A 14,325-nucleotide genomic window follows, 5' to 3' on the forward strand; every position below is an offset into this window, starting at 1 on the left:
CGACATTTCTGGGTTTGTTGTGTTTGGGGAAATTTTTAGGATTTTAGGAAAGAAATCTTCTTGGCTGTTGTTGGTGACTTCGGTTACTGTTTGGACCAATAATATTTCGACACGCAGCAATTTTAAAAAGTAAACGACTCAATTAAAATTAAGATTAACGAATAAATAAAAAGCATGACCTTGAAAACTATTACCGCTATTTTTCGAGATTGGAAACTTATCTGTATCAAACTGAACTTGTTAAAGACTTTTACAGCAAATTTCCCTAATTATAATAAGTATATTAAAAAATTCTTAATAATTTAACATACTTATTAAGAATAAAATTATTTTTACATGTAGAGTTTGAAAATCTAGTTGGTGCTTATTTATTTTTTTGTTTATTTTTACAGAGTTGAATGCCTACTATAGTTATAATTTAGTCATATAAAGATTTATAAGCGCTAAAAGTAAAAACGTCTCTACCTCTACCTGTAGAGACAAAAAAAATGATGTCCCCACAGGATTTTTACTTTATATACATATGTTTATTTCTTTATTAATATAGGAGAGAGCGTGATTATTTTCATTCACATGAGCCCATAGGATAGGGAACATGAAATGTTGTACCTGGTAGTAGTTGTAATTAATCATGCATTCATGTTGTATTTGTCAAAACAGTGTACACCTAAATGCCATCAAAAACATAATCCACAAAACTTTTAAGTACTAGTTAAGGAGGACTTAACAGAACTCCACTCAGCTCACAGTCCCCGTGGTGATTTCAGTTGGTGTGGCACTGGGGATCCTCTAGGACTCTTGTTCATAGGTGAAGGGAAATTGTGTTTCAGTGGGGACTTAGGTACTGGACTGTGGTTGCTGGATGACAGGCGGGGAGGTACCGGACTATGGCTGCCAGTTGACAGGCGGGAATGAGATGGACTTTGTGACTGTTTGGTAGTTGAGAGCTGTTCCAGAGCATGCAGAACCTCTGACATTTGTGGCCGAAGTTTGGCCTCACCAATGCACTGTAAAGCGAGGATTGCAACCATGAAAGCTCCTTTTTGAGGATACTGACCCTCTAATTTGGTGTCCATAATGCGGAATAACTTTCGCCTGTCACCCAAATAGGGTCTGGCCCAATCCACTAGATTCTGCTCCACACCAACTTTTGTTTTGTCAACAGCATGTCGTCCGGATAGCAGCTCCAGTAGCACAACCCCGAAGCTATAGACATCGCACTTCGCAGTCAATCGACCTTGTTCATCACCAGCAAATGTTAGTATAGGAATTGTAAAATGGAGTGTATGACAACACCCCAAGAATACAAGGCAGGGTTGTGATGTCCCAGTTCAAGTGAAAAGCTTTCAGGAATAGCAGACTTCACAGCTATTATACACAAGTCCAAGTTATATTAAGAATTGCAAATGGTGAAATTTAAGTTCAAACCTAGATGAATGACCAGAGACCCACCCAAATTTTATAGTTATAAACAACAATCTATAATTATTAATAAAGTAGCATAGAATAAGTCAAGACAGAATTTTGGTTCAATGTAGCTCCTAAACTGTTTTAACATCTAGACAATCAATCAGCACACCAAATGATAAAATATTGTTGGTAATAGGAATTCAGACTACTCTAACAAGAATCAACATGTACTAATTCAACATGTCATATAAGAATCTACTTACTGAATGTGAAGCATCTTTTAGACTGTTATAAGGTCATGCTCTAATAACAACACATATGCAATTACACTCGCTTAGTATAGAAGGAAAACAAAAAGCTGAAAGAAGAGCAAGAACCTGTAGCCATATATTCAGGTGCAGCATAGCCTTGAGTACCCATAACTTGGGTGGAAACATGAGTACGATCACCAGTGGGCCCTGATTTCGCCAAACCAAAGTCTGAAAGTTTCGCATTGAATTCCTAAAGAAATGAAACAATACTGCGTAAATTAGAACTAAAACAAATTACATGGACTGCCTGCAGGAAAAGAAGTAAATATCTGATGGGGTCATTTTATTTTCCTACTGAGCACAAAACAGTACCTATTATAACTGTAGAAAATAGTGAATCGAATTATATGTATATTTCATAGAATAGTACATATTCATATACAAAGCTAGGAGACTAGGAAATAGGAAACTACCAACAAAATAGGAAACTACTAAATACAAGTTACCCTAATTCTTTTACACCTAATATACAGCTAATACTCTAACACTCCCCCTCAAGCTGGAGCATAGATGTTAATCATGCCCAGCTTGTTACAAAGATAGTCTATCCGCACCCCATTCAAAGCTTTTGTAAAAATATCTCCTAGTTGTTCTCCGGTTTTCACATATCCTGTGGAGATCAGACCTTGTTGAATTTTCTCACGAACAAAATGACAATCGATCTCAATGTGCTTAGTTCGCTCGTGGAATACGGGATTCGAGGCAATATGAAGAGCAGCTTGATTATCACACCATAATTTTGCTGGTATAGAAGTCTTAAACCCGAATTCAGTCAAAAGCTGATAAATCCATATTACCTCACACACGGACTGGGCCATAGCTCTATATTCTGATTCAGCACTGGATCTAGATACAACATTTTGTTTCTTACTCTTCCAAGAGACCAGATTGCCCCCAACAAATACACAATATCCTGAAGTGGATCGTCTATCTACCTTGGAGCCTGCCCAATCTGCATCAGAAAAACACTGAATCTGGGTATGTCCATGATCCTTGTAAACTATACCTCGTCCTGGTGCTCCTTTTAAGTAACATAAAATTTGTTCTAATGCTGCCCAATGATGAATTGTTGGGGAAGACATGAACTGACTGATAACACTAACTGGAAATGCAATATCTGGACGAGTCACAGTTAAATAATTCAACTTTCCAACTAACCTGCGATATTTCTCAGGATCTTCAAATGGTTTCCCATCACGTGTAAGATGCACAGCTGGATTCATTGGAGCATTGCAAGGTTTTGATCCCAATTTCCCTGTCTCAGTTAGCAAATCAAGTACATACTTTCTTTGAGACAGAAAAATACCTTGTTTACTCCGAGTAACTTCAATCCCCAAGAAATACTTGAGTTCCCCTAAATCTTTCGTGTTAAACTGGGTGTGAATGAAAGACTTAAGGGATGAGATGCCTTCGCATCATTTCCGGTAATAACGATGTCATCAACATACACCACTAACAAAATGATACCAACGAGTTGATCTTTTATAAAACACGAGAATGATCTGACTTACTTTTCAACAAACCAAACTTCTCAACAACCTGACTAAATTTACCAAACCAAGCACGAGGGCTTTGTTTCAATCCATATAAAGATTTGCGAAGATGACAAACTCGCCCTAACTCCCCCTGAGCAACAAACCCAGGAGGTTGCTCCATATATACTTCTTCCTCAAGATCTCCATGAAGAAAAGCATTTTTAATATCAAGCTGATGCAAAGGCCAATGATGAGTAGGCTGCCATGGAAATGAACAGTCGAACGGATGTGAGTTTAGCAACGAGGAGAAAAAGTATCACAATAGTCCACTCCATAGGTTTGAGCATAACCCTTGGCAACAAGACGGGCCTTTAAGCGAGCAAGCGTGTCTTTGTCTGGATTGAATTTAACCGTGAACACCCATTTACACCCGATGGCCTCGTTTTCCGGAAGGTAAATCAACCAAGACCCAAGTACCATTCGCAACCAAAGCATTCATCTCTTCTATCATTGCAGCAAGCCAACCAGGATGAGACATCGCTTCTCGAACAGTTTTAGGAATAGTGATAGAATCAAGAGAAGCAATAAAAGAACAAGAAGAAGAGGAGAGATGATTATAAGACACAAAAGAAGTAATCGGAAAAGTACATTGACGTTTACCTTTACGTAGTGCAATGGGAAGATCATCTGAGATGTCCAGATCTGATGACGAAGATGCAGGTGCAGGACATGAAACAGGAGGTGGAGGAGGGGGGCGCCTGGTGTACACTATAGGAGGCCGAGGGAGTGGTGGAGGTGGTAGAGGTGGTGGAGGTGGTGGAGGTGTAGACATTGTGGGGGTGACGACCGAGGCAGGTGAAGGAACAAGAGACCCGCCAGAACATGGAGCAGGCGCATAGGATGTGACAGAATAAACCAACAAATCATCATCCTCCCCCTGACTAGTAGAAGTAGTGGAAGATGAAAAATAAGGTGTATTTTCTACAAAAGTAACATCAATAGAAACAAGATATTTGTTGAGATCAGGACAGTAACACCTATACCCTTTCTGAAGACGAGAATAACCAAGAAAGACACACTTTAGTGCCTTAGGGTCTAATTTGGTGACAGATGGACGGACATCGCGAGCAAAACAAACACTACCAAATACTCGCGGAGCAACTGGAAATAATGACTTATTAGGAAAAAGAATTTTAAATGGAATTTCACCATTAAGAACAGAGGAGGGCATGCGATTAATAAGAAAGCATGCCGTGGAAACTGCATCGGCCCAAAAAGGTTTAGGGACTTTCATTTGAAACAAGAGAGCACGTGCAGTTTCAAGAAGATGTCTGTTTTTACGTTCTGCAACACCATTCTGAGGTGCCGTATCAACACAAGAAGTTTCATGAAGCATGCCATTAGAGGTCATATAAGATTGAAATTGAGCAGACATGTACTCTTTGGCATTATCACTTCTCAAAGTACGAATAGATACATTAAATTGAGTTTGAATCTCAGCACAATTTTTCATTAAATATAACCAAGTTAAACGAGAATGATCATCCACAAAAGTAACAAAATACCTGAATCCAGGTTGAGACAAAATAGGAGAAGGACCCCAAACATCAGAATGAACTAACTCAAAAGGAACACTAGCACGTTTATTGACACGTGGACTCAAACTAACACGATGATGTTTGGCAAACTGACATGACTCACATTCTAACGAAGATAAACTAATATATTGGGGACACAGTTTCTTGAGCAAAGGAAGGGATGGATGACCTAAACGACAATGAGCCTCAAAAGCGGAAGCAACACTCGAACAAGCAATAGAGGTTGGCGGAAGTGGGTCAAGAACATACAAGCCACCAGATTCATGTCCTTTACCAATAATCTTCTTCGTCATAAGATCCTGAAACAAACAATGATCAGGAAAGAATGAGATGCAACAATTTAGATTACGAGTGAGTTGACTAACAGAAAGCAAATTAAAGGACAAATCAGGTAAAAGTAAGACTGATGATAAAGATAGCATAGGTGTAGGAACAATAGTGCCAGATCCAAGAACAGAAGCTGTTGACCCATCAGCTAAGGTGACAACAGAAGTGGGACTGTGAGACTGAAAAGTGGAAAAGAGACGGGAATTACCTGTCATATGATCTGTGGCACCAGAATCAATGACCCATTTTGAGGATTTGGAAAGAAGGCAGGCATTAGAGTTACTCGAATCGGCAATCGCGATGACGGAAGAAGATGAAGACTTAAGTGTTTCCCGATACCTTGAGAACTTGGCAAATTCATCGGCGAAATAAGGGACCAGGTTGTCAGATGCATCACTAGTGCTTGCAATATTGGCAGAGTGTTGTTGTCGATTCTTAAATTGTAACTTCCTACACTCAAACTTGGTGTGGCCTGGTTTCTTACAATAATTGCACATGATGCTCCTAGAATTTGGTGTGCGGTTATCAGGTCCTTGTGAATTACCTCCTTTAAATCCACTTGGAGTAGAGTTTCTTTCCGGTGCAGAATTATTACGACTCACCAAGGCGCTATTCAGAGGAGTTGAAGAGGTAGTCTCTGTGCGAAGAACACGAGTAAACACATCTTGTAAAGAGGAGACATCGTAACCGGAGAGAACTTGTGACTTTGCAGAGTCAAATTCAGATGAGAGTCCTGCAAGAAAACTCATAATAGCCATCTGTTCTCGTTGGCGCTGTTGAACTTTTACATCAGGACTAAACGGTAATAGCACATTAAGTTCTTCATATGTTTTCTTGAAAGCCATAAAATAATTCATAAGAGACTTATCTTGTTTCTCCGCGCGATAAAAAACTTTGCAAACATCATATATGCGAGATATGTTGTCTTTGCCAGAATACAAAAACTCCAAGTAACTCATTAGTTCTTTAACCAATTCACAATGATTAATCAAACTAATTACCTCATTATCGATAGAATTTCGAATTTGAAGGAACAAGCGAGCATCCTCACGGAGCCATATTTTCCTTGAATCGTTTGTTTCTTCAGGAGGATCGTCAGTCAAGTGATCATCTTTGTCAATACTCCTCAAATACAGTCGAATCGTCTTACTCCATTCCAAATAATTCGAACCAATCAACTTATGATCCGTGATTTTAGACATTACGGGAACAACATCAGAAACAACAACTGATTTTGAATCTGATCTCATCTCTGCCATAATCTCAAAAGCAAACACAAAGACAGAGAAAAAGAACAAAAGAACACCAAAGAATGAACACCCAAACACGAAGAAGACAAACAAATACCGAATTACAACCTAGAACAGATGCGAGTGGGCTTAGAAGAACCCAGTGAAGAATCGGCAACAGAACGTCGTCGAAGGCGCCGTCACACGCGCCTTCACGCGCCGGCGCGTGAGCCCCACGCGCAGAAGCTTCAGGCGGCGCGTGAGCCCCACGCGCGAGGAATCCGGCGACCGGACTTCGGGGGTTCGTAGATCGGCGGCTGGGCAGTCCTCCTATGTGGGCGGTGAGAAACAATGTTCACTCCAAATAGGATTTTCGAAAAAACAACCCTAAACTCAAACCCCAATTTTTTTTTTTTTTTTTTTTTTTTTCAGAACCCTAATTTCGAATTTCGAATTTTGAATCACAATGCTCTGATACCATGTAGAAAATAGTGAATCGAATTATATGTATATTTCATAGAATAGTACATATTTATATACAAAGCTAGGAGACTAGGAAATAGGAAACTACCAACAAAATAGGAAACTACTAAATACAAGTTACCCTAATTCTTTTACACCTAATATACAGCTAATACTCTAACAATAACAAATACAATCCAATCATATCTTTTAAAAGGAAGGAAGCAAAAAGAATCTAAGAGTAAATAACAAGTCTTTCAAGCGAAGAACAATAAAAGAGAAAAGGGCATCCGTAGTTTCCTTAGCAAGAGAGTAGTGTAGTGAAACTCAAAGTTCCAAAATATATTACCCATAAAGAAGACAAATGTTGATCTTCATCATCAAAATTTCAATAATTTATTTCCATCCAAAAAAACCAAACAGCCAGCTGGAATTACCTTGCATTCTATATGGAAAGACAAATTAACCTGACCAACAAAAATTAATTGACTGAAGGAACTTAGGTTGCGTTTGGTTGGCGGTAATAAAATGGAAAAGAATCAATTTTTATTCCATTCTTAAAGTATTGGAATGGAATGAGTACTCAATTTTGAATAGAAGGAGAGTTCATTGCAATGCAAGATGAGAAAAAATTTAATAATTTTTTTATCAATTTTTTTTTTTATGTATTTTAAATTTTATTCAATTCCATTCTTATTCTTATTTCTATGTTTTCATTCCTCCCAACCAAACGCAACCTTAGAATGTGTTTTCTCATTATTTGCTCCCTTTTGTCCATCACCCAACCCCACCCCACCACCCCACATAGATTATAACAGGACATGTGCATTCGAAAGGAAGCAGTTCATACACTAATAATTAACAAGACATACTGAATCCAATAAGATGTTTGATGCCTTGAAATCACGGTAGATAACTTGCTCCTTAGAATTATGCAGGAAGGAGAGCCCTCGAGCTGCATCTACAGCAACTCTGATCCTTTTAGCCCAAGAGAGTGGCCTGGCACCTCCTGTGAAGTGCAAATAGATCATTTATAGATTACACACACACACACCCAATAAAGAAATTTACATTTCCTTGCAGAAAGAACCAGTAATCTATTAATTAATATACTAGCTTGCATTCCTTTTTATTGGGATAAGTAAATTGATAACTCAAGTAGGAGTGTGCCAATTATTAATTAGATAAGAGATTATAACTATTGTTGCCATAAAGTATCTTTCTTTGCAAATGGAACGCTCTTGCAATTTTCTTCATTGTTTTTTAGCAGAGTGATAGCTAAAGCATGCACATTAATTATAAACGCTCTTGCTATAAAAGGAAAAAAAGAAAGTTTGACATACTCCTAAATAGATGATTCTCCAAGCTGCCTTTAGGCATATATTCATAAACTAGAAGCCGGTTACTCCCATCAACACAGTATCCAACAAGCTTAACAAGATTTGGATGATGAAGTTGACCAAGATAATTCACCTCCGACTGCAACCAGACCAGCATTACAGATTAAGAGATATTAATTTAAAATTTACCGGCTTTCTACTAAACTGTAAAATGTTTTCAATTACTGCTTTACAGGACAATTAAAAACAATAAAGGGAACCTACCAACCATTCCTTATGGCCCTGAAAACCTTCTGGTTTAAGCTTCTTTATGGCAACTACAATTCCACTTCCAGCTCTTGAAGCACTTAGGGTGTGCTCATCAATCCACCCTTTGTAAACATAACCAAAACCACCTTCTCCAATAAGATTGTCTTGACGGAAATTTCGGGTAGCATTCTTGAGCTCATTCAATGTAAATGCTTTTAAATGTGGGGATGATAATATTTCTCCTTCGGACCTAGGAGTGGGAAGACTTCCTGATGTGGATTTTTCGCTGTTTGTGGGAAGAGTCAGATTCGAAAGTCTCAAAGAATTGCTACTTTTATACGCACTCTGTGTGGTTCCTGCAAAATGTAAGTATTATTTAATGATAAAGTATTTTTTTTTCTTGAGAATGAACAGCTGAAAATTAGCAATTGGCAGAACAAAACTAAATCAACCACTAAACTTAAGCAATGAAGTGTAACATACACCAACCACAAAACTAGGTCTAGAAAAACTTTTATTTGATCAACATCAACAATGTGACATATGAATATAACTCAAAACATGAATAACAAATTCCAACGATTGTCTAGCCAACCAAAATTTTTAGCACCAGCTCCTCTCGTCATGTACTGATCTGTGTTTAGCTACTTGACTTCTAGTCATGTCAATGTCATTATAATTTTACACAAAAATACACATCAATCGAGAAAAGCAAGCTCAGGGCCAACATTTATTTGATAACTAAATTCAAGTGATTTCCCATCAAACCACAATTTTTAACGTAAACATAAATTATGCTCTCAAGCATTTTCAACAAATGGATAAGCACACTAATGAAACTAATTCAAGTGACTATGTTTCAATGCACTTATTACTAACATTAGTGTGCATAAACTATGCTGAGATGCACTTAGTATCCCAACATTACCAGAGCATAGTCATTTTCAACTAGGCATTAATGAAACTATACTCTTACTCATATCACATTACCTTTCTTAACAAATGGATAAGCACACTTCAAATATTATAATTTTTTTAACTTCTTTTTTGTCTCAAGAAACCAATTTGGTAATTTCGTTTGATTTACATGCACTGTAGTTCAATCTAGAAACAACTGAGATTTTAGACAACAAGGATACGAAAGCAAATGACGATGCAACTGAAAGGGCCATGAGTAGATAATAACTAGGGACTTAGCAATGCACACAGAGGAAAATCCGAACCACATAGACCCGAATTCTTTTCACAAAAATCAAGAAGACCTAGGAACAAGGGGAATAGTCAATTATGATATGTTTCTCACAGTGCCTAAAGAATTAACTTGAATGAAAACACCTTTCTGCCTTGTATGCATCGACAACACTTAAAGTTCTTTCATTTACAACAACATACTGTATTTGGACTCATCACGACGACAACAAGCTCTAATCTATAAGATAATTTTTTTTTAAAAGAATGTGCATATGTTTCTTAACCCTTTAATTACACATTAAGATATATAGTACTTTTAGGGTAAAAAAAACTCCAAGGAAATTCATCTTCATGTAGTGACTCATCAACATAAACTATGCTCTCAAGCATTTTCTTTCATTGCCAGCGATATTATTATCCCAACATTTGAGGGATTGAGTCTAATGATGGTGACTTAGTAGAGCATTACCTTGGACAAATCAATTGTGAGTCCTACGAAGGAATTTCTTATTTAAGTACCAAATTGCGAGGCATGTATCAACTTCAAGTCTTATAGAAGGCATTTCCCATTTAGCTACCAGAGTGCGTAGTTATCAACCTATGGATGTTTTAGGCCCAATGATAAAAGATACAAGCATCATTAGTATCACATAAGATAGATATCTAACCCAGATAAAGGCAGAGAGTTACCCCACAAACACTATATTTTATTTGAGAAGACAAATTCTTGAATTGTAGTAATTCAAATTCTATGAGACATTACTTGTATTGATAACGAATAGGTCCAATACTAGGCTGTTATATGCACTCTACAGTCTACAGTAATGGTCCTATAGAGGAAAATTTCCAATGATTGTTTTCTAATTTGTGTCATATTGGCCAATGTTTTTCCAGGCCCATAGCTTTCCAAACTATCTTTAGTGATCTGTCAATTGTTAGTTCTAACTGCTATGAAACATGCAAGGTTAAAAGGCGCACACCTACTAAGACTGCTTATCTCCTTTATGAAATGATAATGAAGTTTAAGATTTCACAAATCACTTACCATGCTATTAATTTTAACCTATATTCTTCAGATGTTCTTTCTTATCTAAGTTTTCTCCCCATTCCTTTCCTTTCGCTTCATCTCGATGAATGTTTATGTCTTTTAAGATAAATATACTAAAAACACATAAAGAGAGAACAAAACCCACACTTTACATTAAGACTTACAGAGGTCAACGAACATCAAAGATGTTTACATTTTGCCACAATCCAGTGGAAGAATTAATGTTAAGAAAAAAAACAAAACCTTGTGTTTGGTCAAGTTCTGAAAAGTCAATACAAGAAAATCAAAGATTTTAGAGCCTACTAATTTGCATCTAAGATGTGAGCTATGAAAGTAAGGACATCATCATAGAATTCAAGAAAGTAATCCAATCTTCCATTTCTACTGCATTACTATTCCTACAATTCTTGCCAAACTATCCTGGCCACAAGAATTATATTTCCCAATCAAAATCATTCCAAGATGCTATACACCATGTCAGCCAAATATATGCAGAAAATAAAATGTCTTTGTGTATGTCGCGAATTACATTTATTACAAGCATCGAGGACGACCATCCTACTAAACCTCCATTACAACCACCACACCATAAAATCAAATGTTTTGCAATTGAAGGTTTCTGCAAGCACAACTGTGAACTTAATTATGAGTTATCACAATTTGTTTTTTGCAATTAAGTTGTCAGTTGTACCTTGACCAACCACCCAATTATAACAAATTAATTTCACCAGAACTTTAAAAAAAAAAAAAATGGAGAAACAGGACACTCTAGGCGGGGTCTTTGCTTTTGATGACATAATAGTGTGAATAACTCCAAAACGACATTTAACCAGAGAAGCCTGAGCCTCTCTCTTCCAATAGTTAAACCATAACTGTTATTATATATAGTACTAAAAACAAAGTTTCAAATTAGGCATTCAAATTGATTGTTATGAAAAAGAAAAAAAAGAAAGAAAGGCATTCAAATCAAATAAACAATCATTAAATGCAAAAATTAATTTATAAAGGTAGCTACTAAAATAATAGGAAAAAATTATCAAATTCCAATAAGTATAGTGTCACTTCATTATCCAAACAGTATAAACCTGTAAACTTTGACACAATTGAACCTTACCTTTACTCGCACAGCACAGTATGTATCATTATTTTCATTTTAGCAAGATAATTCTTAGACAAAAAAAAAAAAAAAAGCCATCATTTATGTTAGCACACCACATGAATGAAGACAGAATACGAAAGACATCTGGGCAACTTTCTGTAACTGAAAAGCACAACTCTTGAGCGAAAAGAGAAATGAATTTTTGTTTATTCTCTAAAACAACCAATACAAACTACATGAATAGAAAACAAATGGCTACTACTTACTGGTGATACTTAAATAACAAAATGTCAAAAACTCATTTCATTAATAAACCCAATACAAAATGTATAGAGATATGAATAAGGATTCTTCACATAAAGTTGGCCATTTTCAAGCCCCCAATGAAATAAATAATAACAATAAAAGAAAACCACTTTTATTGCATGCAATATATATAGCAAAGAAAGGAAAGAAGAACTGGGTTCAATAATTTTACCAGAAGTACTTGTTCGAGAACTGAGAGAGTTATCCACTTTAGAACGACCTTCCAAGCAATTTCCCATTAAAGCTTAAGGATTAAACTCGAAAACCCAGAAACCCTTTTCGAAAGGTGAGATCTTTTCCATAAAATTCTTCATTCTGTTTTTCGAAAAGAAACTCTCCCCTGTATCCAGCTTCTTCGTTCTCCCCACATCCTCCCTGAGAAGAACGTTACGACACAAATAACGAGGTTCATTTTCTAGTTTACATAAATCTAATTTATAAAGGTTGATAGAGACAGCCAGAGGGAGTCAAAAGGTTTGAAAATTTAGAAAACAACAAACTGGTTGACGTGTTAGGACCTTCTCAGATTTCGGGTGAGCTTTTTCTGAAATTGAATTACTTTAATACCCTCCTATTCTCAGAAAATAATGAATCATCTGAGTGTAGTTTGATGATTATTTTAAGGGTATAATAGTCATTTAATTGGATTGCGACCAACCATGGTTGTTCCGCTTACTTGTTATACGACACGCGCAGCGGTGTGGTGGCTGTATGAAGGGTAATTTAGACTTTTAACGCATATTTCAAGTTTAAACTCCAACTACCAAACCAAATACATATATGTGCGTAGTATTAGTTGGTGAAAATAACAGGTGCCCAAAGGAGTTTTTATTATTTTATTATAAATGATTTATACCCTAGACGACATAGTTCAAATTGAAACGTTGAGTTGAGTTGAGAAGGTTATCATAATAGCTACTTTGGCTTGTGATATTGATTTCATTGTCAAGAGAAGCAATGCAAGGAGGATGATTGGGTTCGGAGCTTGGAGGAGGGCATGCACTTATTAGTTTAGATTCTTAGGAATGAGAATATAAAAAAAAAAATTGTTTGGTATGATTTTGGTGAAACACTTTTTTTTTCTTTTTGGCTGAAAAAAAGAGGGGGTCAAGTGGTGTGCATACCACCCACATGAGCATATACACTGCTCCTAAGATAGTTGTCCGGCTGCTATGATAGTTGTCAATTGATGCCTATTGTGTGTCACAATAAATTTATTAATTATTTTTATTTTTTTATTATTATTTATTTTAGTATAGCAGTAAATATAAGTTGATTTTACTAAAACTGTGTTTAATTTATTATTTACTCTCAAACAAAAATTAATTAGGAATTTCAAGTTGCAACTAAATAATATAAAAAAACAAATAACAAAAGATAATTACGATTTTAAAAACAGTTAAAAATTAGGGTTGAGATGCAAAATAGCTCTCAATTTAGTTACTAAGTTAGTAAATGTCTATTTTTTAAAAAAATTAAAAAAATGGCCAAATCTAATAAATTAGATAATTAAAATTATAAAAATAGATTTATCACATATTTTTTAAAAAAATATATATATATAATAACAAAATTAAGTTACATAATTTTTTTTAGTATTGCATATTATGATATTGTAACAAAAATAAATAAATATATTAGATCATTTAAATATATACAACAGTATTAGATATATCGTAGTACAGAAAATTAATATACCGTAGTAATAAAATTATATACCACAAAGAAATTATAACAATACTAAATTAATACTCAAAATATATATATATCATGCTAACAAAATTATATATACTACCATTAAAATATGAATACATACCAAAAAATTTATATATAATAAAATAGAAACTAAATATCATATTAAATAAATAATATATTATAGACAACAAAAATCATATACCATACAATAAAACGTATATACCTACAATAAAAAATAAAACAAAATAATATAATATTATTAAAAAAAATTATATATATCATATTAACAAAATTATATTTTACCTTTATGTATACTAAAATAAAAACTAAACATGCATTATCTAAAATAAAATGATATACTATACAATAAAACTTATATACCATATAACATAAAATATATACCTTACAATAAGAATATATATAATAATAACAACAAATAAAAATAAAAATATATATGATGCTAATAAAATTATATATCATGTCAACAAAAGTACAATATAAAATAAAACTTAAATATTATTTAAAAATATTACATACTGTATAATAAAAAATACATATACCATACACCAAAACATATATACAAAA

General features: G+C 35.0%; 1 protein-coding gene across 1 annotated transcript; it reads right to left on the reverse strand.

The window, feature by feature from the left end:
- Positions 1-519: 519 nt before the first annotated feature.
- LOC115710256 (probable serine/threonine-protein kinase PBL3) lies at positions 520-12,619 on the reverse strand. The gene is made up of 6 exons (XM_030638610.2): positions 12,218-12,619; positions 8,417-8,757; positions 8,156-8,291; positions 7,685-7,821; positions 1,788-1,911; positions 520-1,237 (listed from the first exon to the last, which is right to left on the reverse strand). Exons 1-6 carry the CDS (start codon positions 12,282-12,284, stop codon positions 744-746), a joined length of 1,299 nt encoding a protein of 432 aa, XP_030494470.1. The 5' UTR covers positions 12,285-12,619; the 3' UTR covers positions 520-743.
- Between the last annotated feature and the right edge of the window lie 1,706 nt (positions 12,620-14,325).

This window comes from Cannabis sativa, chromosome 3 (assembly GCF_029168945.1).
Source record: "Cannabis sativa cultivar Pink pepper isolate KNU-18-1 chromosome 3, ASM2916894v1, whole genome shotgun sequence".
In the NCBI taxonomy this organism is placed as follows: domain Eukaryota; kingdom Viridiplantae; phylum Streptophyta; class Magnoliopsida; order Rosales; family Cannabaceae; genus Cannabis; species Cannabis sativa.